General features: G+C 45.1%; 1 protein-coding gene across 5 annotated transcripts; it reads left to right on the top strand.

Annotated features, from left to right (window-relative positions):
• The first annotated feature begins 619 nt into the window (after window positions 1-619).
• On the top strand, window positions 620-27,429 carry CREBRF (CREB3 regulatory factor). Of its 5 annotated transcripts, none has more exons than XM_053991531.1 (9): window positions 620-684; window positions 9,943-10,120; window positions 11,024-11,149; window positions 12,022-13,105; window positions 17,186-17,380; window positions 19,060-19,249; window positions 19,731-19,804; window positions 20,184-20,306; window positions 21,493-27,429. In XM_053991531.1, exons 2-9 carry the CDS (start codon window positions 10,112-10,114, stop codon window positions 21,606-21,608), a joined length of 1,917 nt encoding a protein of 638 aa, XP_053847506.1. In that variant the 5' UTR covers window positions 620-684; window positions 9,943-10,111; the 3' UTR covers window positions 21,609-27,429. The 5 variants fall into 5 exon arrangements, with proteins under 5 accessions (XP_053847506.1, XP_053847510.1, XP_053847507.1 ...); XM_053991532.1 differs by having other exon boundaries at window positions 625-684; window positions 9,946-10,120; XM_053991534.1 differs by lacking the exon at window positions 620-684 and adding an exon at window positions 2,109-2,691.

Here is a 27,429-nt window from a genome sequence, read left to right as displayed (position 1 = left end):
TATTCCTGTGAAGGGCTGAGTTATCAGAGGTGGGTGGCTGCTCCCTTGTTTCCAGAATTAAATGCCGTGGACTCTCTGGGGCAAAAATAGAAGAAATGGGGTGAAATGCAAAAACTTCTTTAAAGAACAGAAGACATTCTTTACAAATAAGAACGGGTGGGCCTATTTTTTATTGTGTTTATTAGTAACAATTTCTCCAGTTGCGTCTGAAGCAGTCACCAGGCCAGCCACCTGTCACTGTGAAAGGTGGTTGTGCATGTAGCTAATGACAGTAGGAAAAATACAGAGCTGCAGGTAGGAGACGGACGGCTCAAGGGGGTAAGTGCGCGAGTGGGGCCGCGGAGCAGCAGGGCCGGGCTGTGGGGACGCGAGCCCGGCACGGCCTCGGGAGCAGCGGCCGCGCCTCCGCCCCGCCGCGCTCTGCCCGCGGGCACCCGCCTCCCCGCCTTAAATAGCCCCCCGCGCGCCGCTCCGCCGCCACGTGACAGCGACAGCCCGCTGCTATTGGCTGGCGCAGACCCCCCTTCCCCCCGCCCCCCGCGCGCGCCCGCCCCCTCGGGCCACGTGAGGGGCGAGTCACGCGATTTCCGGGAACCCGTCAGGAAGGGACATAAACAAACAAACCCGGGGCCGCATGGAGGGGCCGGGCCGGGCCGCGCGGGGCTGCGGCCCCCGCTGAGCGCCGTGAGTCGGGGGCTCGGGGGGGCCGCGGGGCTCCGGGGCTCCGGGGGGCTGCAGGGCACCGAGGGCGCCGGCGGCCGCGGGGCCCGGCTGCTCCTGTGGGAGGAGGCGGTGTCGGCGGGCAGGGGGCTGCAGGGAGGGAGGGAGAGCGGGACGGAGGCGTCTGCCCGGCTGCCGAGGGCGGCGGGACGGGGATGGTGCCAGCGGCCCGTCCGCTCCGCTCGCCCGCCGGGGGGGTGTGGCTGCCGGGGCCGCGGGAGAGCGGCGGTGCGCGGGGGGTGTCCGGTCCCGGAGCGGGGCTCTGGGGCCGGGCTGGGGGCGATGGGAAGGGGCTGCAGGGACGGAGCGCGGGCTGAGCCCAGAGTTGTCGGCGTTGCCCCCTCCAGCCTCCGCCCGGCAGGAGCGGCCCGTGCCTTTACAAGGAAAGCGAGTCTCGGAGAGGAAAGCGCCGTCCTGCCGGGGCAGTCCGGCCGCTCTGGGTGTGCGGGCGGAGGGGCTGCCCGGGAGGGGAGAGAAGGGATCGGCGTGTCCTGCACTCCTGCCTTTCGGGCTCGTAGTCGCCTCCTCCGTTTGCGACCTGTTTGAGTGCCCGGGACGGCCGGGGCTGACCGGTGGGCGTGCGGGGTCTCTGTGCCCGGGGGTGTTGGTGCCCGACGGGCGGCTCCGCTCCGAAGGCTGCGGAGCAGAGCTGCAGGAGAGGGGTCACCGCTCTGCGAGTGCGGGGCAGGACGGCACCGTCCCCGCTCCGGCGCGGCGTTTAACTAACGACAGAGCGGAGGGACTGCTGTTCGCTGCTGCGGGAAGGGGCTTCTCTCGGGCAGCGCGGGTGCGCTCCGGCTGCCCGCAGCCTTGGCGGGGGTCGCCGGGCGGGGGCCGCCCCCCGCGGGACACGGCTCCCTGGGCGGTGCGTGCTGCACGGCGGGGCCGGGGGCGGCCGGGCGGGTGCCCGGAGCGGCGGGCGCGGCTCGGGGGTCGCGGGGCCGCGGCCGGGGCGGCGGGAGGGGGTTTGTTTACATGTCGCCTCACCCTAGCTTGAAAGGGCCGCTGGGCGGGTGAGCGGCGGGCGCGGCGGCCAATGGCAGCGCGCGCGGCGGGGCAGCCAGCCAATGAGCGGGCGCGGAGGGCGGGGCGGCGGCGGCCGGGGTAGGCTGCGCTGGGCGGCGGGGCGGCCATGTTGGCCGGAGGTGTGTTAGTGGGTCAGGGCCGGGCCGGGGGGCGCCGGGGGGACGCGGGCACCGCGCGGGGCCGTGGCCGCCGGGGCCGCCCCGCGCCGCCCGTCCCTCCGCAGCGCTTTGCCTCAGGGCGGGGCTGTCCCACCTAGGCGCGGGGACCGGCCCGGGGCGGTGCCCGCGCGCACGGGGTCCCGTGCCCCGCGCTGAGGGGAGGACGGGGCGCGTTCCCGTCTCCTGCTCCCCGGCCCCGGCCCCCGCAGATTTGGGTTATAAAACATCCGCGAGTTCCCCGGGCCGCCTCAGGAGCCGCCCGTGGGTCTCAGCGTGTCCCCACGCGGTGTCGGACACCTCTCCGCGTCTGCTCTAAGCTCACGGAGCTTCCTAGCCGGGAACACCTTGATTAAAGCCCCTCGTGTCACCGCAGACTCAAAGCCTGTCTTTATTACTTACCTTTTGTCCCCAAGGTCCCCACCCTGGGCGTTATTCCCCACCCGCGGCATCGCTGCCGTGCCCTCCCCCGTCCCTGGCAGCCCCGCAGCCCACGGCATTTCTCAGGTATCCAGGAGAATTCCGCTGCCGGTGTGAGACACGCGGGGTTTATTCAGCCTTCCCCATGCAACAGGCTGGAGCTTGGAGCACTCGGCGCTGCCAGCCGAAATGTGCGGTTCTCGCTTAAAGTGATCCTGATCTTTCTGTTGCTGCCACTCGAGGGGTGACTTGCTGAAATCACGCTCCACGTAACAGAATCAGATACTCATGTTGTCTTTTGAACGCTTCTAAATGTTTTAAAGATTGTGTTTGAAAGGCCTCTAAGGTCGCCTCAGAGCATCCTTCTGGGGTAGGTTAATTATGATTTTTATTGAATGTGTTTTCATAGTAAAAATTACAGAGAGGCAGACACAGGTGCTTTAGAAATGTGGTCGATTTCTATTGTTGGCGGCTTAAATGAGAAGTCCGAATTTCTATGGAAAATAAATTGTAGAATCCCTGAATGGTTTATGTTGGAAGGGACCATAAAGATTATTTAATTTCAACGCCCTGCCATGGGCAGGGACACCCTCCACTATCCCAGTGTCCAGCCTGGCCTTGGACACTTCCAGGGATCCAGGGGCAGCCCCAGCTGCTCTGGCTGTGATGGTTCTGCAAGAAACCTTTCCTGCTAAAATAATCTCGGTGAGATTTCCTTTTTAAATGCATAAATAACAGCAGCTCGGAGACCTCAGACCTGTCCATAGCCAGTAGCTCACCTGAGCCAAGAAGGAATTTTATTCTGTGTTTGGTGGGAGTATTCCCTGGTAAGAGCAATCGGCAGCAGAGGCATCAGGCCCCCTGAGCATCCTCCCCAGGTGGTTTTTAAATAACGACAGAGGCAAACAGCCTGTGAAGGACAGAGATTGAAGTCAGCATTAGCAGGAATTAATTGGGAACAAACAGAAGCTTTTGTCCCACTAACAGACTGATGGGGTAAATAGGGGAACGCACAGGTTTACATTCCCATGGCCTGCCTGTCCACGCTCTGTGATTTGGGAAGTTTAACTGAATGTTTTAACATCAAACCTTGGCACTGCATAAAAAGTGCTTGAGAGTCGGCATAGGCATGAAAGTTAAACCAAAAGTTTTGTTAAAATTGTAAATTTAATACTTGGACCTTGCTATAAAAATCTCCCTTTTTTTTTTTTTTTTTTTGTTTTGTTTTGTTTTGTTTTGTTTGTTGTTTTTTTTTTTTTTTTTTGTAATCCTTCTGCTTTTAAACTCTTAAGCCTTGCTTTTTTTTTTTACTTTTTGGACAATTTTGACTGACACATTTTTTGAATTTTCTGCTGGCTTTGAAGTATTTGGTATGGATGCCCCATTTCTAAATTTCTATATAAGAGTATAATAATTGTAATTTCACAGTACGAAGAGTAGACCAGACTGTACCGTTCCCTTCATCATAAGACTTGTGTTGCTTTTTGTTTTTTCCTGGAAACGACAGAATTAATTTTTCTCTTATTCTGAAAGACTCTGTCAGAAAAAAAATACAGGAACAGCCATCCTGTCAGGATGTAGAATATTGCTGGAGATTGGAAGCTGAATCGTTGTTTAGTTTTGCTTTTGTTATTTGCCTTTGCTTTCACCACACTCTGCTTCAGGGGAAATCTACAACTTAAAAAAAATTAAATGTTAGTTTTTCTACTAATTCTCATGTGCAAACAACTCTCCTTGCTCGGCAGTGTTATTTTAATAAGGTTTATGCTATGACTATTTTAAATTTAATAATTTTTTTAAATTATTTTAAATCTGTTAATATAGTTTTAATAAGTTTAACATGCTGCACATCCCACTCTTGACACTAAAATAAAGATAAAATCTCTGTTCCAGAAAATACAGAAAAGTCCTTCTAGTAGGAATATATCGATCTGGGCGTAGTTGTTACAAAATATGTGGATGCAGAATGTTTGTTAGTATAAAAAGTAATAATTTTCATTTGCCTCTGCTCCTTGCATGATGGTCAATATCAGTGCAGGCTGGGATATAAACACAGGCAGGGACAGATGCAAAGATGGAGCAGCCCTGGAGAAGGATCTGGGGGTGCTGGTGGGTGAGAGCTGCACCCCAGCTGGACCCCCATGCCCTGGGCTGATCCCCAGTGGGCAGCAGCAAAGGGGGTTGTGCCCCTGTGCCCCTCAGGTGAGTCCCACCTGCAGAGCTGGCCCAGCACAGCAAGGAGCTGGAGCTGCTGGAGAGAGCCCAGAGGAGGCACCAGGGGATCAGAGGGATGGAGCAGCTCTGCTGGGAGAGCTGGGAGTGTTCACCTGCAGAGGAGAAGCTTTGGGGTGACACAACTGTGGCCTCACAGTGCCTGGAGGGAACCCACAGGACAGATGGAGAGAGAGAATTTACATGGGGAATGGCTTCACACTGGCAGAGCAGGGTTAGATGGGATATTGGGAAGAAATCCCTCCCTGTGAGGGTGGGCAGGCCCTGGCACAGGGTGCCCAGAGCAGCTGTGGCTGCCCCTGGATCCCGGGCAGTGTCCCAGGCCAGGTTGGACAGGGCTGGGAGCAGCGTGGGACAGTGGAAGGTGTCCCTGCTGATGTCAGGGGAATGGAACCAGATGATCTTTAATCTCCCTTCCTGCCCAAACCATTCTGTGGCTCTGTGATTCCATCAGTTTTTGGGATCTGCCTGTTTGCTGACACAGCTGGGGCACCCCCAGAGCTGGGAATTGGCATTGGCATGGGGGGTCCATGAGTTCTGTGCTCTTCTGGGGGCTCATGGGCTCTGCTGCCTGAGGTGGTGTGTGGTTGCAAACCAGAGCTTCTCTTAATGGTATCACTTCCAGGTCTTGAAGTCTGTCTGCTGTGGACGAGTAGGATTGGAAAAATAACACTGGAGGGGGAAGGGATGCTCAGTGAAGGAACAGGAACAGAGACAGTGAAGTAAGAGTTTCCCTCTCCTGAAGGGAAGAGGCTTAGAAGAAGTGAAAGAAGTATCTTTAGTTCTTTTAAGTGGCAATGCTCCATCAGACTCAGGGTCTGGGGGTTTTAAGCAGGTGTAATTTTCTCTCCAGGACAGAAAAAGCAAAGAGCATAATGCCTTAGATGCTTGTGCTGACATTTTAGTAGAAATCCTTCATCGACAAGGGGCACTTGGCTGCTTTTGTGAGTCCAGGAATGAGACTGTGGTGGGTGGAAATACAGGAAGACATTTTAAAAGAGTGTCTTTGCTCACTGCTATGAAATAATAATAATAGTACTGATAAACTTAGTGTCTTTGTGGTGGGGGAGAAAAGTAAAAGAATTTTTAAAAGTCTGGATAATCAGTGAAGAATCATGTAGAAAGAAAAAAAAAAAAAAGGAACATTATTCAGAAACAAAAGTAAGAAACATAAACATTCATTGAGGTTGGAAAAGTCCTCCAAAGCCATTGAGTCCAACCTGTGAGTGATTCCCACCTTCTGAACCAGACCAGAGCCCCGAGTGCCATTCCCAGATGTTCCCTGGACACCTCCAGGGACGGACTCCACCCCGGGCAGTCTGCATGTTCTCAGCTTGAAGTCTGCCCTGAGCAGAGGGTGTTCTGTAACAGAAAACAAGTTGGCACAAACTGTGGAAGGAAAAAAATGTTTTAAGAGACGTGCAGGAGAACTTCTTGCATCTCTAACTCCAGTATTTCATGAAATGTCCAGATACAGCAAACAGTGCAAGGTACGTAATGGTTCTTTCCAAGCACATGGTGTAGATTTTGTGCTTTCTCTGAAATTCAGAGCTGGCCATTAATGTTTCAGCCTGAGCTTTTAGGTTTAGTACTGGCAGGCTCTCGTGAGCTATTTTTTAATACCTGCATCAAAATTGTGACTTTGACAAGCTGTGCTGTGAGATGCAGTCACCATCGTGAAAGTGTAATTGTTCCTGTAATGCACTTAACAGCAGGCATTTAGCTGCTGGGATAATGAGCACTGTGCAGCCAACAAAACAGCACAGCCACGCTCCATGTGCCTTTCCAGTGGTACAAAGCACACAGCTGAACTGGGCCAGAAATAGCAACTTGTGTTACAGCCACGGTACAAATGATTCACGCAGGTGACCGAGGAAGACTTTCAGAGGTGCTAAGCTAAAAGCTGAATTTTTGAGTTTTCTCATCAAGGGGCTTCTTTGGAGGTGTTGTGTTGCAGAGGAGGGTGTTTTAGTGGCCCAAGAGGCAGCACATGCACAGGAGCTGCACTGTGTGTCCCAAATGCTGCATATTTGGAGTTTAGCTCCTGCTGCAGGCTGGGTTAGACCAGTAATCCCAGGTAATGCACCTGCTGCTCCCCTGTGGGAAATCTGGTCGTCCTGGGCATCCTGGAACCACTGTTCCTCTTCAGAAAGTAAATATTACATACAGGGGATAATTTTTAATTAGGATTTGTCATTAGATTAATTAGGTGTTAACTCTACAGAACAGGCTTTGGTTCCTTGTTGATGGCTGATGGGATTTTAACCAATGTATATGTGCATGCCTCCATCAGTAGCCCAGATTCTTAACACATCTGTTCCCGAGATCACAGAATCTGGAATGGTTTGGACTGGATGGCACCTTAAAGATTATTTCATTTTAATTTCATTTTAACCCCCTGCCATGTGCAGGGACACCTTTCACTGTCCCAACTGGCTCCAAGCCCTGTCCAGCCCAGCCTGGAGCACTTCCATGGATGGGGCAGCCACAGCTTCTCTGGGCACCCTGTGCCAGGGCCTCACCACCCTCTCAGGGAGGAATTCCTTCCCAATATCCCACCTGACCCTACTCTGTGTCAGTTTGAAGCCATTCCCCTTGTCCTGTCACCCCATCCCTTGTAGAGTCCCTCTCCGTGTGTGTTGCAGGCTCCCCTTGGGTGTCGTGCCCCTCCTCAGGCCCCAGTGAAGTGGAGCCTCCTCCCAGGAGCAGAGCTGGGCACTGATGTGACTCCAGACCTGCAGACACACAACCAGCTCCGGGCCTGGCTCCTTAATCACCTTAATCTGATTTCCCTGCAGGCTGCTGCCAGAGGAGCCGGCACCCTGCCCGCTCTTCGGGCTCCGTATTCCACCTGTGCCTCTGCATTTGGGAAGGGCTGATGGAAGGCATTAATGGAAATTGTCTTGAAGTAGAAATTCCTGCTATATTTATCTTCAGTAATTCTTCGTGCTCTGTACTTGAGCTCTGCCACAGCTCTTTTAGTTCATTCAGAACTGCATTCATTATAGATAACACAACAGCTGGACTATTCTTTTCTAACTCAGTCTTGGGCTGAAAGTGCCAGTAATGATAAATTCTGTAAGAATGGGACTTCAACTGCAGTCTACAAATTACTTTCCTTCACAGCAAGTTCCGATTTGACACCTGTGCTCCCATATGTGTCATTGATTTGTGCCTTACATCTTTATTTACCAGTTTGTGAAGAAACACTGGTAGTTAGGTGTAAGCAGCAGGAGGCTTTTAATGATGACCTTGATCTTTCTGGGAAATTTGGAAAGCAGTTGGAAGCAGGGCTGCTTTGTTTGGAGCATGAAGGATATCTGGATTGTGAGGCTCCCTGAGGCAATGTCTTTCTTTTCATGGCCTCACTGTGTTTTCCCCCTCCACAAAGCTGCTAAGAAAAATCCTACATTGTGGAATGGCTGACTAGATGCTACTGGGATTCAAGTCACATTTAAATGTTAATATTATAAAATGTCAAGAATGAAATACAAAGAGAATTATGGGAGTAATTGGGTTAGCTGATACACTGCATTGACCTGAGAGGACATTCACTGGCATTCTTAAATAGTGCAAGAAGTTTATCACTCCAGTTTTGGAGATGGTAAAAGTACTCTGAGCCTTGAATGTTTGTTTTGTGGATTTGGAAGTGATCCAAAAGCTGGCACCTGGAAGTGTTGGCTGGTTGTTACTGAAATCAGTGTCAGTAGAGATGGTCTCACCCCCTTTGCTGGCTGTGTGTGGAACAGCTTGAGGCTCGTGTTCTGACAGAAAACATGACAAAGACTAGCCAGTGAAGAAGCAGCAAATGTTTCCTTTCTTTGCCCTTTGTGTCACGGAGAACTCTGGCAGTCTCCTTGTGAATGCAGGGGGTGGTTTGGTAGTGATGTCAAAGTATTAATCTGATGTGCTGATGAAAAAGGCATCAGTCTGCATGGAAAGAAAATGTTCAGGTATTTAGAATCATAACCTTGCCTCTCTCTTTGTGTCTGAGAACATCCCAGTGTTTGTTTTAAAGAACAGGCCCTTTCTCCTAGCCCAGGTGAAGTGACTCAGTCATTCCTGCCACGTCCCCACCCGGGAAGGAGCATCCTGTGTGGGGTGGCCTTTGCTGGGCGAAGTGAGATGGGGCTTGCTGAGGCACAACTTCACTTTAAATGTCACTTTTAAATAAGTAAAGGGTTCCCTGGAGGTTTTGGAGCTTTTCTCACGAGGAACTGGCTCGTTCACCACAGGGCCCTGTGAGGAACGTGCGCTCTGGCAGGGGTAGCGAGGGTTCAGCTGAGAACTCCTGTGTAACTGGACCTGGAACTGATGTTCTTTGTATGCCAGCTGCTCTTTGCAAAGCAGGCTGTTTTGATAAGTAAAGGTTTCTTTGCATAGTGTCTGTTTTTACCACAGTCTGATAGTCCATGTGCTAAAGAGGACAAACTAGCTGAGATACCATCTGAAAGTGGGAATAATCACGGGGATGCCGTCATGTGCTGCTGGGGGAGGGTTCTGAGCTGTGGGAGAACACTTAGAGTTTACTATTTGTTTTTCAAAAGAGGAGAATAAACACAGCCTGAGCAGATTGCACCAAAGTCTGACTTAGGAGCAGTGCTGAGTGAGGGTTTTCCTTACACTGTTCAAAAAGCTCAGAGGAGTGATTAGACAAACATCTGAAGTAGAGCAGGCCAGTAGAAACTCCTAAACTGGTAAAACTACCAGTAGATAAATTGGTCCAATTTCAATATATGCCTTACTTGAATTAATAGAAAAGATATTTTATTAGACAGCTGTGAATTTGGCAGTTTTTAATTTGTTCTCTTGGGGAAACGTGTCCCTTCCACTCTGCTGCTGGATGGTTTCTGTGATCCTCTACCACTAGATGTTGCTGTGTGAGTGATTGATGTAATCTTATCTGATGCTGGATGGATTCATCCCTGAAGAAAAGGAGGAGATACCACTGAAACAGCATTTCTGCCTGTTCTGAAATTTGTATTTTGAGACTTTTGCCTGAGACATTTTTAGAGTTTATTGGCTCTGTTACATTAGTCATAAAGGTTGTCTCTCTCTTGGATACCCAGCAGTGTGCTGATTATTGTTCCCAGTTTGGCAGGGTTTTCTCTTCAGGTGTGTCTGTAGAGCTGCTGGTCTCAGCAGAGAGGAAAAAAGGCAACAAAATGTAACTTGGCCAAAAATGTTTTTGCAGCAGCTCTGTTCTGTAGCATCTGTGGCTTTTCATTCAATGAAAGATGGCAGGGGAAGAAAATTTCTATATATTCCAGCATGAGAAAAAAATCAATTTTCAGGGAATATTCTTGCCTTTGTCTGTCTTTTAAGCTTTCACCTTGTTGGTGAAGGATTACTCACCTCCTTGGGGGTTTGCTGTGTTTATTCTGCACAGAAGTCGACAAATAGAAAAGCTCCATCAGGGTGAACTGAAGTTATCCTAAGGAAAAATTTCATTGCATGGACAGTGTAAACTCCCTGAGACTGAAGTAAAGCTGGAAAGGAATCTACAAGTGAATAAAACAAGAAGTTTGGAATTGGATTTAGGGAATCTGGGCTTGGAAATGCCTCAGGTAAGTCTGCTAGGATTTTATTCGCTCTGTAAATAATTTTGCCTCTGTTTAAGAACAAATTTCACCAGCTCTAGAAGGGAAGATGTGTAAGAGATTAAAGGCTGTATATTTTGTAGGGTCCCTGTAGTGTCTGTGGTAGAAGCTGTGCTGCTGCTCTTGGTCCTGTGTTTGTTCAAGCTTCATCCACGTTGTCTCTGGGTGAGGGAGGATGCCTGGAGAGCAGAACAGCCTTTTATTACTGCAGTGATTCACACTCAGCACACTGAATGACTTTCAGCAGCACAGTGTTTCTGCCTTCCCAACCCTCAGGGTGAGAGCATCTAGAAGAGAAATTGAGGTCTGCAATTAAATGTAGCAGAAGGCCTTGCTGCCCGTTCCCTGCATGCCCAGTCATCCTGCATAATGCTTTTTTTGCCAAATTTCACTTCGTTCTTGAGAGAGAGGTAACAATCTAGATTTAGTTGTCATAAATTTTGCTTTCCTTACAATTTTATATGGAAGTTTTATGAGTTCTAATGGCTTTAAACACAGTCAGCACTGCTTTAGTACAAAATGATTTGTATTAGAGAGACTCCCAGATCTTGCCAGTACTGGCCCTCATCTTCTACAAATGCCAACATATCCCAAAATTTGGCAAACGTAAGACTTTGAAACCAACAGGGAAGAATGAAGGAGCAGTGAATGCTCTTGCAGCTCTGTGGTGGATAGAAATGTGTCCTTTGATTGCTCCTGCATGTTGTCAGCTGCTCTTGAAGCATTCTCTGGCTCTGGGGAACCGTGTGCTTATCTGTGCTGGTAAAAACCTTCTGAGACAAGGAGGAATGGTGATCCTCTTTCTGTTTGTTGAAGAAGAAAATGTGCCTTTTTATATCATGCTTGAAATGTCTGTCCATTGTGTTGTAGCCCAGTGTGAGTGGAATGGACCCTCCTTTTGGGGATGCCTTTCGGAGCCACCTGTTTTCAGAGCAGACTCTGATGAGCACGGATCTCCTGGCAAGCAGCTCGGATCCAGACTTCATGTATGAACTGGTAGGTCACCTGTGTGTGCCCAGAATTTCATCTCCTTGACTGACACCAGTTCTTGTAGGAATAAAGGGGTGTTGGTTCAAGAATGCTGGAAAATTATTCATTATTGCTGGCTGCTGATTAGGGAAGAGCTGGACTGCTTGTCCGGCAAGTGTGATGCTTCCTCAGCAGGCACTTCTTCAAACAGGCTCAAATCCAGCTTCCACTAGTGCTCCATGCCCATCCAACCTGGCCTTGGACACTTCCAGGGATCCAGGGGCAGCCACAGCTTCTGTGGGCACCCTGTGCCAGGGCCTGCCCACCCTCACAAGGAAGAATTTCCCCCCCCTGTTATGTTCTGCTTCACCCAAGCTGTGAATGCAGGGGAAGGAAAATAAAAGTTGACTCACAAACTGCTTTATATGAGCATTCCCTTTTTCATTTTCTCCCTGCTTCAAAGGAGAAAGGTCACTCATGGTCATTAATTGGTTGTGTTAGAATGAGGTTTTCCAGGAACTGGTAAACTCAAGCATATTCTGTTAAGCACACAGCAAAGTTTGACCTAGATTATAGACATACCTGTGATGTCTTTCATATTTTAAATACATGGATATTGGTACTGGTTTAGTTCCTGATGAGCAGATGGATTTGCAATAGCAGGAAAATACAGTGTTACAGGAAGAGCAGTGTCTTAAGAAAGACCTGTTGCTGAAGCACAGGAGCTGAACTTCATTCTGACCTTCCACAGAAGCTTTTATTGGAACTTGAGGTTTCTTCCTATGTCACCACTCTCTCATACTTCACTGGAATTGAGCTCTCCTTACCAGATTAAGTAGAGGGAAGAGATGATGGATGCTTTTTTTGTATTAACTTTTAACTTCTCTTACCGTGCACAGGACAGAGAAATGGACTATCAGCAAAGCTCCAGGGACAACTTGCTTTTCATGGAGGACTGCAAAGACCTTGAGAACTTGGAGTCTTTTACGGACATCCTGGACAAAGAAGCTGCTTTCACCTCCAAGTGGGAGCAGTGGGATACCTACTGTGAAGACCTAACTAAGTACACTAAATTAACCAGCTGTGACATCTGGGGAACAAAAGAGGTGGACTACCTGGGCCTTGATGACTTTTCAAGCCCATACCAAGATGAAGAGGTGATAAGCAAAACACCCACACTGGCTCAGCTGAACAGCGAGGACTCCCAGCCTGTCTCAGATTCACTCTATTACCCTGATTTGCTCTTCAGTGTAAAACAAAACCCTTTAAATTCTTTGTTACCTGGCAAAAAGATGGCGAGCAGAGCAGCGGCGCCGGTCTGTTCCTCCAAGAACGTGCAGGCCGAGGCCGCGCTGTCGGACTGTGCCCAGAAGGCCAGCAAGCCTGGCAGCCAGCCTGCTTCCAGTACACAGATCATGGCCAAGACCAGCGTGTACAGCAGTGAAAAGGTGAACATTCACGTTGAATGTAAAGACTATGTTAAAAAAGCAAAAGTAAAGATCAACCCCTTGCCGCAGAGCAGGCCCGTGCTGAGCCAGGCGCATGCCGACGCAGCCAAGGAAAACACCTGCTACTGTGGGGCTGTAGCAAAGAGACAAGAGAGAAAAGGACTCGAGTCCCCCCATGGTCACAGTACAACTCCTGGTTTGCCTTTCAAAGAGACTCAAGAGCTGCTCCTCAGCCCTCCCCAGGAGAGCCCGGGGCTGGCCGTGGGGGAGAGCAGCCTTTCCGCCAGCGCGTCCGTGTCGGACTCCTCGCAGAAGAAAGAAGAGCACAACTATTCTCTTTTTGTAACAGACGCTTTGGGTGAGCAGTCAGCCAAAGCAGAGCCTGAGGAAGAGGAGGAGGATGAGGATGATATTGAAGATGAGGACCACGATGAAGGCTTTGGCAGCGAGCACGAGCTGTCTGAGAACGACGATGAGGAGGAAGATTACGAGGACGACAAGGACGATGACATCAGCGATACCTTCTCAGAACCAGGTACCAGCATGGTTGGGCTTTGGTAACGTGGGGGTTGATGGGTTTGTCCTGTGAGTGGGAAGGAAAGCTTCTGAACTCCTGGTAGTTACAGATGAGCAGCACTGATCTTAAGTTGTGAACTCTCCTCCCACGTTTTCTAAGTGCTTTGCAAAATGCAATTTATTCGAAGTATGCAAAGTCTCTGTTGCCCTATTTCATGAAAAACTGCATCAACTGTGGTCGTGCAACAAAAATAATAGAGTACAGGAAGCCCAGCTGTAGCCTGAGGTTTGAGCAGCTGACTGCAAGTGTGGCCTTCTTTTTTTTTATTGTAGCTCTCTGGTAGGTTGTGCAGAGATTTCTAGCACTTCTTGGAGCTGTGAATTTATCCAGCATTGGATCTGTCAGGATGAAATCACATCCTGAGTGAAATGACTTCATAATTATTTAAGTCCTATTTTCAGGTGCAGCTTTTCCATAGAATCCAAGGAATGACTGAAATTAATGGAGTAATTTCTAGGTGGTTTTCAGCAGTAACACTTAGTGGGGCTTCAGAAGGATACTGAATTCCTCTCTCCTGCCTTTAGAAATGGAGTTCTAAGAGCAGGAATAAGAACTAACCTTCACCTAGAAGGTAACAAAACAGTAACAATGTATAAAAATAAAATCTGCACAGGATTGCAACCAAGTATTAATTTGACTTCAGAAAGTATTACAATATTCACATCTTATAAATGCCCTGTAATAAAGAATAAGAATTAAAGTATTCAGCCATTTGGCAATATGTTACTTCAGGGGGATAAAGCAGCTGAAATTTTTCCTCGTTGAGAACAGCAGCTTCCCTAAAGCTTGTCAGTGTTTGTCATAATGAACTCTCAGATGAAATTATTTTCTAATTAGATTTCCTGCGTTGGCATTAAACTCGTTAAGCATTCTGCCCTTTATGCTACTTTCACATGCACACAACACATTTTTATTAACATTTTGAAGCTTCTTCCTCCCTTCTGGAGTGAACTCCCTCTGCTTTCTGGGGCCCTGAGCAGCTGTTCCAGCTCTGCAGCCCATGGGGGATGTGTTGCACTGGGAGCCTGGGATCCCTGAAAAAGAGAGCTTGTGTTAAATACTGTGGGTGGAATGAATGAATTAATGATTTTACTGACCCAACAATCCACATTCTGCAGCAGTAGCTGAGGATCTGGGCTTATCCAAGCTTGCCAAACCCTTCCATGAATGAAGCTTAAAACCATTCACCTCAAATGTGGTGATATTAAAAAATTTATCATATATTTTGTCTATTTTAGGAAATAATATCTCCAGCTATTCCAATTATGTCACTCTTGTATTTTGTGTTGCTTTTTTACCTCTAAAGGTAAATACTATGGGTAAAGAATCTAAAAATAGGCACAGCACAGGAAAATTAAACCTTCCACAGGTCTGAAAGCAAAATCAGTTGTTATTTTGAGTGTGGATATAATTTACTGAAAGGACAAAAATCTGCTCGCTATTGCTGACCTTCTGATGGTTTTCTATACATAATTTGCTTTTGGTTATTCTTCATGCATGCTTTTAGAGTGAATGAAATGGTTTCTTCAAGTGTTATCTGAGGAAATATTTAGATATAGTGAAGGAGAAATAGCTAAAAATGTGCCTGGCTCTCAGGCAAGTTTGGACAACAGTGTTTTTATTATCACCATGACACAGATTTAGCAATTTTGGTCCCCTGCAAAGGTAGTTTATTATGGGAATTACCGGCCCAGGCCTTTTCTAGCATTATATGTGGTGGTTTTGCTATTACTGAGTTTATTTTTCCTATCTCATTTAGTAGAAAGACTTCTAAATAACTGTTCCTGCCATCGAGCAGTCAGGAGATTCCAGAAATGGGAAATGCAGCAATTTATTCCATTGTCAGTAGCACTGGAGAAGAAATGAGTGAAAAAGTGCTCCTAGAGTCTCAGATTGTTTTAAGAAGCTGCATTAGGTCAGTCTGAGCACCTGAACCATCAGCTGGGGGAAGAACACTGGGAATGATTTGCCAGAAGCCCGTGTGGTGAGGTGGTGAAGAGGAGGAGTTCTCTGGGTTTGTTTCAGTGGGGCTATTTTTGGGTTTCACCTGGTGAGATGCAGGAGTCACGCGAGCGCCGTTCTCTGTTCTGCTTCATTTAACCCTGGTGGATTTAAACCCGAAACCACGGGGAGGGATGTGAAGGAGGGGGGTTCTGAAGGGCTTCAGAGTTAAATACAAGAAGCCTTACAGATTTCTTAGAAGCCTGCCCTGCTGTGTGATCTTTGCTAAGGGGAGGAATAAATACGGTGCAGAGCAGCTAACCAAGGTTGTGTGTTAGGTTAGGACACTGCACTGGGTTCTTTTATGTAACTTTATAATGGCAGCAGGGCAGCGTTGGGCTTGCAAGGCAGGATGTATTAAGTCAGTGTAATTGAAGTTGCTAACTTAATTACAGCTTGAATAAGCAAACAGGAAGTCCTGATTTTAACCTTGTTGTACATTTGTACACTTCAGCTCTTACAGAGATTTGTTTTCATTGCTTGGATTCATTCTGTGTTATCATGAAGATGGGTTCAATTTCTGTATTTCTGTATAATGAGTTACACAGCTTTTTTTAGGTGGAAAGTCAGTGGGTTTTTTAAGTGTATTTTGATACTTATGTCAAACAGCATTTGAGTAAAATGGAGCTACAGTTACAAATATTTATGGTATTTGAAACTGTATTTAATGTAAATTGTCAATAATTTTGGCTATACAGCACAAATGTTTTAAAAAGCATGTTTCATTGTTCGGTTTGCCTTTAAAATCCTGCCTTTCCAACAAACCAGAGAACCCAAGTAAATGAATTGATGAAATTGTGAGAAACAGAACTTCAGGATGGATTTCATCCTTCTGCATACCTGACTTCGTGCTTTGGGTTATGATGTGAGAGTCAAACCAAAGCAAGAAAGTTTGTTTTTCCTCTTTCAACTGCTTTTTCAAGTGCAAACAGACTAATTGAATGGACTGTTTTAAAAGGAAGAAAGTGTTCTTTGTGCTGCTGGAAGATGAAGCAGAGCTGAAGCATATGGGGTCAAGGCTTGCTAAGCCTGCAGTCCATGCGTGGGTGGCTTTTCCTTTAGCTCATCACAGTATGTGACGTTTAGAAATGCTCCTTTTTTGAGTAAATGTAAACTAATATTTAGCATTTTAGCACAAAAGGTCGTGCAGTGGTTTGAGGTTTTTTTTAACCTTAGTATAGATTATTTTCTTAAGCATATCTGGGGTTTGAAAACCTGTGGTTTGGGTTTACATAGTTATGGTAAAATATTTCTGTGATGTGAGCAGTGGCATTACAATTTCCATGTCCTTCATGAGCAAGTCATGATATCAAGTGCATCCTAATTCACCTCTAAAATATTGTACAGCTTTACTGAGGGTCATTTCTTCCCATCCCACTAAAGAGGAGGAAGAGGTTGAACAGTGGATCCAGATCCCTTCAGCTGAGATGGCCCTTTGGTCACTGTCCTGATAACAGAGCCCCTTTCTCCAGCTTAGGAGGGATCAGTGCTTGGGTTTATTCCCTGCAGGTCTTTGGAGCCAAGGAGCAGCAGGAGCTGGACTCGATCCTGTGGGCTTCTTCCAACTCAGAGTGTTCTATAATTGAATAATTTTTTCTTTATTGTCTTTTGCTAATCCATCTTTATTTAATCTGCTTCTCTTTCCATGGTTCTTGTCAAATGTGGAGGTGAGTTAGGATTGTGTTCCTGGCAGTTCATGGAGGAAATTGTCAGGATGGGTGAACGTGGTCCAACATCTGCTGTCTGTACCTGGCACTGCTGGGATTGTGGGGGACTACAGCTTAGAGGGTCAGAGAACATAAAGGGACTTCAAATGCATAAATAATTTTGTCTTTTTCAACTAATGAAGTTGCTCAGTGTCTATCCTGGACTTAAGGCAAGTACCCAGGAGCAGTTGATGCTGGGAACCAAGTGTTAGATAATGCAAAACAGAGCTGGCTGTGGGTTTTGCTCTCAACTTGAATCCTCAGTCCGCTGCTGAAGGGCTACAAACAATTCTGTCACCAGCATATAAACAACCCCCCTGCATCCTTTTAGGGTATGAAAACGATTCTGTGGAGGATTTAAAAGAAATGACTGCAATATCCTCTCGGAAAAGAGGCAAGAGAAGATACTTCTGGGAGTACAGCGAGCAGCTGACGCCGTCCCAGCAGGAGAGGATGCTGAGGCCATCCGAGTGGGACAGGGACACCCTGCCCAGCAACATGTACCAGAAGAATGGGCTCCACCATGGTAAGAAATCCTCAGCCTGGTCACAAATGACTGTCTTCTCCTTGTGACACCTTCAGCAGCCAAAATCCCCTCCTTGCAAGTGCTGAGAAGTTGTGTTTTGGCCATGAAAACTCAAGCACTGTAAGTCTGTTACTCTGCAGTGCCCAGGGAAGGCACAGTGAGCACACAGTAGGGACTTTCAGTGTGGTTTCTTCCAGAGGAGTGTGGATGAATTGAGAATTGTGACTTCCAAGGGCTCTCAGTGGAAACCCCAAGATTTCAAAGCTTTCTCAGTGGGATACTGTAAATATTGGATGGTGACTTGACTGACGTTTGCTGCTCGTGGCTGTTCCTGTCAGTGCTGCCTGTGTTAGCAGGAGGCTGGGAGGGCTCTGGGGTGCCAAGTTCAGGGGACTGGTATGAGCTGAGGACAAGCACTAAGGCACAACTGTCTCTCTCTGCTCCTCCCTCCTTGTTTTCCCCCTGTGAATGCAGCACAGTGAAGCAGTTACTCCTCTGGGAATAAACTATTTCCTTAAGATGCCCTCTTAGAAACTTAAACTAGTTGCTCTAATAACTGATTTATTCCCAGTGAGCAATTACTGCACCACAAACATGATTAACATCATCCAAAACAAGCCACTCTTAGGGGTATTTTTGTTTTCTTCTCACAGGACCTCTTTTAGGCTGCTCCATTTGATTTTTGGCTTTGAAGGAGCAATTTAAACCAACTTCCCTGGTTGTAAGGTTAATGTTCCCTTAGAGTTGAAAATTACTGCCTTTAACATGGCAATTGGCCTTCTCTTAAATCAGAAGGGGTTTTTTGTTGTTGTTGCTGTTACCTATAGATTTATTCAGGGAAGAAAGCATTTTTTTTCTTTGAATGTCCTTATTTTTTAAAAGCTGTAGTGAAATATCAGCACCTAAAGTCCCTGTCACTGCTCTTTCTCATGATGGAGCTCTGAGCAACCTGGTCTAGTGGAAGGTGTCCTTGCCCATGGCAATGGGGAGAAAAAGATGAGTTTAAGGTCCCTTCCAACCCAAACCATTCTGTGATTCCATTATTTTATATTTGGTATCCAACACCAAATAACCAAACATGCTCTGAGGACTCAAACCCACCAGACACTTGGCCACTTGACCTTTAAGTCAAGTGCAAAACCAGGCCTTAAATAGCTTAGAATACATATAATAAAAGGGATTAACTGGCACTTATGTGGATCATTTCATCTCAGCATTGCTGAAGATTTTTTTCAGCACCAGGCCTCAGCACTCTTTCTTAGAGCAGGACTTTGGCAATAAGATTATTTAGGAGTTTAATCCACTGGAGTGTGCAGGAGGATATTTTGGCTGCATATGAGTTAACAAGTTTACAGCTGGAGCAAAACAACAGGGTTTGAACTTGTGACATACATTTTTGAGCAGAGTTGTGTATGCTCTCTGTCACATCCAGTGGCCTTGCCAGCAGTATTTGCTCTTATCTGATCTGGATAGAATATGAATTGTACAAAGCTCTTTGTGTGGAAATGCTCTTTCTATTGTGAGAGGCCACAGGGATCACCTGATTCCGGCCCATTCTTCTGCAATGAACAAAGGGACTTAAACTGCACCCAAAAAATGCCTGTTTTAGAGTGCTTTCTCACAGGTTTGTGTATGCATTATGTCACTTCCCTACCCATTTTTCTGCATGTTTAAAACAGGAAAATATGCAGCAAAGAAGTCACGGAGGACTGATGTAGAAGACCTGACTCCCAACCCCAGGAAACTCCTCCAGATTGGTAACGAGCTGAGGAAGCTGAATAAGGTGATCAGTGACCTGACACCTGTCAGTGAACTTCCCTTAACTGCCAGACCCAGGTCAAGGAAAGAGAAGAACAAGTTGGCTTCCAGGTATGCGTTGGGTAAAGCTGCAGGGATGAGAAAATTTGGATTGCTACAAGTAAATGATAAAGATCTAAACAATCTTTAGTAGTTTAGCCTGAAGAAATTCTGCTTCATGTGGCAGCTCCTGCAATGGGAGTGGCAGTTTATCAAATGGGAATTACCAGTTTATCAAATGGGAATTACCAGTTTATCAAAAAGGAGAGCAGCTGCCACCTCGGGAGCTGTGGTTTGCCTGTTTCCTAGATAAGGATGTGTTTCCACTGGAATTGGTTTCCTTAGCTGTGGGGCAAACAGCTGGGACAGTGGGAAATTCCACAAGTGTCTAATGTGAACAGATGCAGGTAGCAGGGTGTTTCCAGTGCAGGTGAGTGAGGATGGATGTGTTTGTGCATCACAGCTCTGGGAGGGTTGGTTGATGAGTTCATGTGGCTCTTACTACTCTGGAATTTCTGGTAGTGCTCTAATTCTTCCCCTCTTCTTGCCATAGGGCTTGTAGACTAAAAAAGAAAGCCCAGTATGAAGCCAATAAAGTTAAACTCTGGGGTCTCAACACGGAATATGGTAAATACAACTCTTCACATCTTAATTTTCCTTTTGTTTGGGCAAGTCTGTGTTTTGCACTATGATGTAACTTGGGTCATAGAGAAAAGAGTTGGTACAAACCCAGCAATTCTGTTCTACAAAACCAGCCCATTGAATAAAGTGAATGTAAATTTGGTTACCTGCAATGTTGAGCTACTTTGCAGGTGTAAATTATGTAAATGTATGCATGTTCTGTAAATATCATTGAAAATATTGGTCATATTTGATGTAAACTATTACATTCAGTTTTACAGTAAGTGTGATGTGACACCTTTGACACAGATAGCTGTGTGTGGGTAACTGTGAATCCCTTCCAGGGGAAAGTGATGTAAAGCTAATCCTTTTTTTTCCTTTGCAGATAATTTACTCTTTGTCATCAACTCCATTAAACAAGAAATAGTTAATCGGGTGCAGGTACCTAAAGATGACAGAGGAATCAACATGGAACAAAAGTTGAACATACTTATTAAAGACACTCTTGGTAAGCAGTGAACTTTGTGTATTTACCTGGGTATGAAGATACAGAATCATAAATACCCCGAGGAGCACCAAAGCTCATCCCATTCCACCTGAGACACCTCCCACTGTCCCAGGTGGCTCCAAGTCCCATCCAGCCTGGCCTTGGGCATTGCCAGGGATCCAGGGGCAGCCACAGCTGCTCTGGGCACCCTGTGCCAGGGCCTGCCCACCCTCACAGGGAGCAGTTCCTTCCCAATATCCCATCTAACCCTGCTCTCTGGCAGTTTGAAGCCATTCCCTCTGTCCTGTCCCTCCATCCCTTGTAAAAATTCTCTCTCCATCTTGTTGTCTTACTCAGGCACTGTGAGGCCACAATGAGGTCACTCCAAAGGCTGAACAATCCCAATTCTCCCAGCCTTTCCTCCCAGCCCTCTGATCATCCTGGTGCCTTCTCTGGGCTTTCTGTATTTGATTGCAAACAATTTCTGATCTAGAGAAACGAATGAACCCTTTCCTGATTCCATTTGTCCCACCCAAATTGTCCCCTGGTTTGTGTCACCCATAGTGATGCCTTGGGAAGGCTGGCCTAGAGCAGAGGCTGGAGAGAGCTAAAGAATAAAGCAGGGATTTATCAAAAGGCCTCAATGGATCCTTGGGAAGCACAAGAGCCCAGCCAGGGCTGCACCCAAGATGAACCAAAATGATCACAAAATGAACCAAAATGGCACAAAATGAACCCAAGATGAACCAAAATGGTCACAAAATGAACCAAAATGGCACAAAATGAACCCAAGATGAACCAAAATGGTCACAAAATGAACCCAAGATGATCCAAAATGTACCAAAAATGAATGGCTGGTCATGAGGTCTCACTTTTATAATTCTGCTCCATTTGCACCTTGCAGTTCATTGTCCCATTCCAGCTTTAGCCCAGGCACTCCCATCCTGCTTGTTTTTCTCTCTCCAGCCCACGTTGTTTGTGCTCTTGGGCCTGAGGTTTGGATCATTTGTCCTTGGTGCCCAGCTGGAGCAGGAATTGTTTTGTCTCCTGCTCTGTGCACAGAGCTCACCATCCCCTCATGTGAAGCTCAGACCCTCACACTAAAGCAGCACAGAATGTGAAAAATAGAAAAGCCAAAACCTGAGGCATCAGTAGGAATGTGCCACGAGCAGTGACCTGAGAGCAGCTTCTCTTCCCTCCCTTCCAGGACTTCCTGTAGCTGGGCAGACGTCGGAGTTTGTGAACCAGGTGCTGGAGAAGACAGCAGAGGGAGACCCCACGGGCGGCCTTGTGGGGCTGCGGATCCCCATGGCCAAGGTTTAGGACAGGACTGGAGCTGCTCCGGGGCAGGTTCTGCCTGTGCTGCCGAGTCCCTCGTTGTGATTCTGGTCTGCATGTCAGCTTAGCACTCTGTAAACACTCACCTGTAGGTTCCATTGCTTTCAAGTAACAGTGTAGGAAAACAAATCACGGCGTGGTAGAAAATGCTGCAGAGCATTTTTGGACCATAAACCAGATAGTTTCAAAGCTGCTTCAAGCTCAAGGGCAGAAATGAGAGTTCTCTTTCAAATGATCTAGGACCAGAATATATCACTTTTGTTTTAGAAGCAAAAACATGGGTTTGCTAGAGAAAATAATTTAGCATTTGCCAGACATTGTGACAGGTTTATGGTCCAAGTGAAGTAAGAGGAAGCATTTTTTTGGTGAAGCTGTCAATGTAGGGAGTTTTTTGTTCTTTTTTTTAATTTTATTTTTAAATAATTGGATTTTCTTTTCTTGTTCTTAAAAAAAAAACACAGTAAGCTTTCTGTGCAACCATTAACTTGTACATAGCACACGCAGCATTAGAGCTAGTGTGCCATATAAGACTTTAATTTTCTGAGCTTAATAGAGTATTTAAATGTCTGTGCAAGCAAGAGAAAAAAAAAGTATATTCTTTGTGCCTTGTATTTTGTGGGGAGAGCTATCAGTATAAGCTGGTAAAGTTTTGTATGAAGAAAACCCTGAGGGGCAAAACCGAGCTGTATAGATGGTGAGATTTTAGGTTTTAATGTATTTGTTCCAGCTCTTAAAAATTTTTGAATGTATATAGGAATATGTTGAAAATGTAGATATATGCCACAGAGTCTATGTATTGTATAAAAGATGGCTCTAGAAAACTCAATTTCGGTACTTTGGCCGGAAGAAAACAAATACTTGCACATTAATGCGATTGTTTATTTTTGTACCAAAGACAAATGCAACTGATATGGCGAACTGCCAGTCTAAGTAAAGTTTTGCACAGCTTATATGATACTGTACTGAATGTAAAAACAAAAGAAAAAAAGAAAAAAAATTAAAGGTCAGGGTTAGGGATCTTACTGAACTGTGAATTTTTTTGTTTGGGTCCAATTATCTACAGAAGGAGCATTCATACATAACAATATTATTTTGCTGTTCTTGTAGTTCGCTTCCATGGTAGATAAGTTGGTGGCCGTCTTGGAGTCTTTAAATCTTTTTTCTCTGCACTTACTGTAGGAGATTTTAATATATTTGGATTTTAGTAAGCTATTGGTAAAATAGTTTTTGACTTTGAGAATTTAAAAAGTATTTAGCTTGTTGTAGTATACTTCCACCAAACAACCAAAATAAAATTATTTTTATTGTAACGTGTATATATGTAAAGAGGAAAAAAAAAAAAAGAGCTACAAATATCTAATTCCTTAGTTGCCACTTTTCCAGTTGATGTATTATTATGCATGTGATGTTTCCAAGGATCAACACAGGCTTCAAACAAAACAAAAAAAAATTTATAGACTTTTATATTTTTGTACAGGTATTTCGAAACTAGCTTCTTCAGACTTATATGTGACTTATTCTTGTTAATTCAGTAGTTTCTATGATTGAAGAATATTAACACAAAGTTCTTATTTGCTCTTCTGCTAATAAGAGTTGGCTTTGTAGTCAGTGTTAACGTACAGATTAAAAGCTTTAGCCTTTGATGAGAAAGTCCTTTATCTCAAGGCAAGATCATTCTCTGGTTTCATGGACCCCCCCCTCCTTTTCCTCCCTGTTCTTTCTCTCCCTATTTAAAGATGACAAAACACTGTTTACTGAAAATAGAAATACCAAATATTTTCAAATGTAGCTGCTGAAAAAAAAAAAAAATGCAAAAGTCCATGAAGGCTTTCTCCCCACTCCCTTTGGGGAACTTCTTCACTTTGTTTCTAGTTTGTCTAAGTTTGTTTGTACTGTGATTCCTTTTTGTTTATAAGTAGATTATTTTTATATCCGAGCTTGTACTATGAGAGAAAAAAGCCTGAATGGGTAACAGTGCAGGAGGAGTGGCTGGTGAAAGTGGTGGCCCTGCCACACTCACAGCTTCCTTTGCACCTAAATATTTTGGAAGACTCAAAAGGGAGGAGGAGGCCAAAATACCACTACTGAGCTGTACAGAAAGTCTTTCCTACAAGAGACTGAACAAATACCCAGGGCAATTTAGGCAAAACTTTGTAAATCCACTTAAGGCTTGCAAAATCTGAGTGGAATGTGGGTGTTTTCCTTTGAGGCCTTCGTGGTGGTGGTGGTGTTCAGGTGAGGTGAGAGTTGGCTGCTGCTTTCCACAGTGGGTCTGGTGCATTCCTCTTGTTCTTGTGGAGCTGCCCAGGGCCCCGAAAACCCCGGCAGAGAATGTGTCCTGTGAGGTGCAGGCTGTGCCTGAGCAGGGCTGGCACACAGAGCTTGTCCCTGTGCTCCATCCAAACCCTGCAGGCGAGGCAGCATCTGAGCACTGAGAGAGAGCAGTTTGAAATCAGGTAAAAGCTTCTGGGACAAATTCAACTGACAAGGCATTTAAAAGCCCCCCCCCCCCTTTTTTTTTTTGCTGCCTGGGAATCCTGGGCAACACACAACTTTATAGCTTTTTATTTTTGTCTGAAAACCAGACTATGATTTTGGTCTCGCATTTCAAAGTAGACTTTGAATCCATAGTGAGTTCCATACCCTAGCATTTCAGTGTTTCCTATGTATTATTTTAAGTTAAAGCTTTGAAATAGTTGAGCTTTTTAATGTTGACACTTTATTTTGTAACTATTTATATGTATGTATATCTTAGAAAAGCACTTTGTTTAAAAAAAAAAAAGAGGAAAAAGTAAAAAAAAAAAAAAGAAACTGCGTTTTATATGATTCCTGCCACTTGCTGCTAACTCTGGGCTGGTCAGAATGCTGCAGCAATACTTGAGATAAATAAAACCTGGCAGTAAAATGTAGAGTAAAGATAAGACCTTTTGCTGGTTTAACTTTATCATAAAGGTGACATAGGCAAGCTGTGCAGCTTTACATTTTAACCAGGGGACTCTGTGGCATTTAAACCGTCTAGAAATGGTTGTACTTTAATGCCAGTAACAATCTGCTTCCTCTAGTGTCATTAAAATATATACATTTAGTGTATACTTATCACAAACAAAAATCTTATAAGGGTATAAAAACCAACAAATGTACATGTTCTGTTTTTTGGCAATTGTGGCATGCGTTTTGGGGTGATCTTTAGAGAAGACCATTTTCTAAAGATTTTCAGTGTTCATACATAGTATGTGGATCTTAACGAAGTCCTGGGGGTTTTTTTTTTGTTCGTTTTTGAGTGTAGGCATTGTGAATATTCACTTTTAATCCTATATCCAAAAACAATGATCTATTTTTTGATTTAATACAACCAGAAAGCTCTTCCTTTTTTCTGATACACTGGATTCTCTAGGATTTGTTTCCATATTAAAAGCATGCTGTCATAACTGCTCTTGTCGAGATCTCGTCAGTCTGAACGTAGGTGCCACACTTGGAATCGATGGGCTGCTTGTTCTGCTGTACCATGTATGACCCTCGTCCTTCCCCTCCCTTCATGAACAGATGATGATGTGGCTTTATATTGTGCCTTACTTGTACATCTAGAACTAAGTGTTTTTCATTCCCTCTGAACTCGTCAAAGCTCCTGAGGTGGAGTCAGAGCTGATTTAAGCGTGCTGGAGCGAGTGCGGACAGGGCTGATTGCAGTTTCTCTCAGTAGTCCTTTTGTATTTCTATGGAAGACCAGTTTTTGAATGGCCTTGCAAAACGTGGGGGTGTTCCTGAAGGGTGTTTTTAAACCCAAAACCCCTTTTGCTAACGCTTACTTTTATGGTTTATTGAACACATTTACTGATACTTGGTGAGTACTTTATGTTTTTTGGGATGAGAGAGACTTACTACTAAAGTTATGTTTACGTGTGGATGGGCTGGATTTTCTTATCATACCAGTTGAAATCATTGTGATTTAATAAAGTTGTATTGCTGTAAAGCTGATGTGAGAGTCAGGCTCAGCTGTGTTCAGTTCCTAATTTATAGATTGACTTTTTTCCATACTAAGAGGGCCAGGGAAAAGTTGGGTTTTTTTAAAAAAAGCAAACAAACAAAAAAACCAACCTAAAATGGATGAAAGGTCTTTTAACTAACCTAAAAGCAAACAGGCACTTTGGAAATGTAGAGGTGTCAGTTTAAAATTTATTTTTAAAAGACACCCCTCCAATATTTATCTAATATTTGCCTTCATTAGTGAAACAGCTTATTCACAGCTATAATGACTGGATGTGCTTTTCCATAAATCATTTAAACATAGCTATTTTTTTTTTTTATTTTAAAGACACTCTAAAAGGTTTTATCGGGAGAATTTCCAAGGGTTGTGTCCAAGCTGCCTCCAGCAGAAATAGCAAATGCAGTTCTGCTCCTCAAACGTGCTTGCTCGTCTTCCTGAAATTCTGCTGAGGCACAACCCAGTTCTGGACCGTGAATGTCAGGATCTGTATTTGGCCTTGAGACCTGAGTTTCAAGAGTGCATCTAAGCATGATTTGATTTTCTTTTGGAGTTGGAGGCTTCAGTTGGAATCACCCAGTGGAGTGTGCTGCTAGATGTGGTCTTGGCTTGTTGACACAGCCTTGCACACAGCTGAGGTTTATTTTGTTTACCCCAGGGATGGTGTGAAGTACATTTCAAACAGTTGCTGCCTCAGTGACTGATCCTTCTTGTAACTGTATTAAGGGCATTAGTCTGTTGAGAAAACACCACTCTTGAATATCTCCCAGTGTAAATTGGGATTCTTCAATGTCATTAATCAAAGATGGCACTTTCAGGCTGTATCTTCTTTGCAGCAAACAAAAATCTCTGTCTTTCTACAACTTGCATTTCACAATATGCCATGTTTTCCCTCCAGTGCTTCGAGAAGGTGTCTTTGCACTCTGGATATAATCCTCAGCCTCTTAGACATCCATGAACTTCCATGGGAGCAAATACTGACTCTGAATTTATTGTTTTTCTAACAAGCTCTGGAGCTAAAAGTGGAACCAGAGCTCTTTGAAGCCACACTTGCATTTTGTTTTCCCCCCATAAAAAAAAAAATCCAAGTTTTTTAGGTAACATAATTGTTCAGAGTTTTTCTGGAGTTTAAAGTAATTTTTAGTTGGGTATATTTAAAGGCAAATTTGGGTGACTTAACTACTACTGTAAGGAATACTTACGGATTAGATTTAGTATTGGAAAAAGTGCATCCCACCCTATCAAAATCTTCTGATTAGGAAACAGAACCTAGTAAGAAAACTTAATGTTAATTTCTCTTGTAATGATGGATATCCATGCATTCTGATTGGAATCATCTATCTTCCCGGAATATTATATATCCAAGGAAAACTTTTTGCTCAGTATTTGTAGTTGGGTGAATTCTTAAGGCTGATGACACATGCAGATGCAAAAAAAAAAAAAAAAAAAAAAAAAAAAAAAAAAAAAAAGGCATTTTAAATAAAACATGGCATCCTGTTCTGCCTATGCTTGGGGTCATGATTGTAATGTTGTCCTCGATATTCTATAACCAACTTCCAACTGGAGCTCAGAAAAACGTACTGAAAGTCTTGTCTCTGTTAGAAAATAAATTTACCTTGTTCAAAGCATGATCTGTTAAGAGTTGCAATGTTAAATGTTGGTTAATATTTGTGGAGTTTTATTTTTTTGAAAAGAGGCACAATTAAACTATTGACTTTGTTTACTCTGTCACCCTTGATCCCTAGCACTTCTATTCAGATACAAATTCATCAATGTATGCAACATCCTTTGTAATTTAAAATAAAAATTGTGGAGGAAATACTG

The sequence above is a fragment of the Vidua macroura genome, chromosome 15, assembly GCF_024509145.1.
Source record: "Vidua macroura isolate BioBank_ID:100142 chromosome 15, ASM2450914v1, whole genome shotgun sequence".
In the NCBI taxonomy this organism is placed as follows: Eukaryota; Metazoa; Chordata; class Aves; order Passeriformes; family Viduidae; genus Vidua; species Vidua macroura.
The sequence above is the reverse complement of the archived record's forward strand: the minus strand, read 5'-3'. Positions and strand labels throughout refer to the sequence as shown.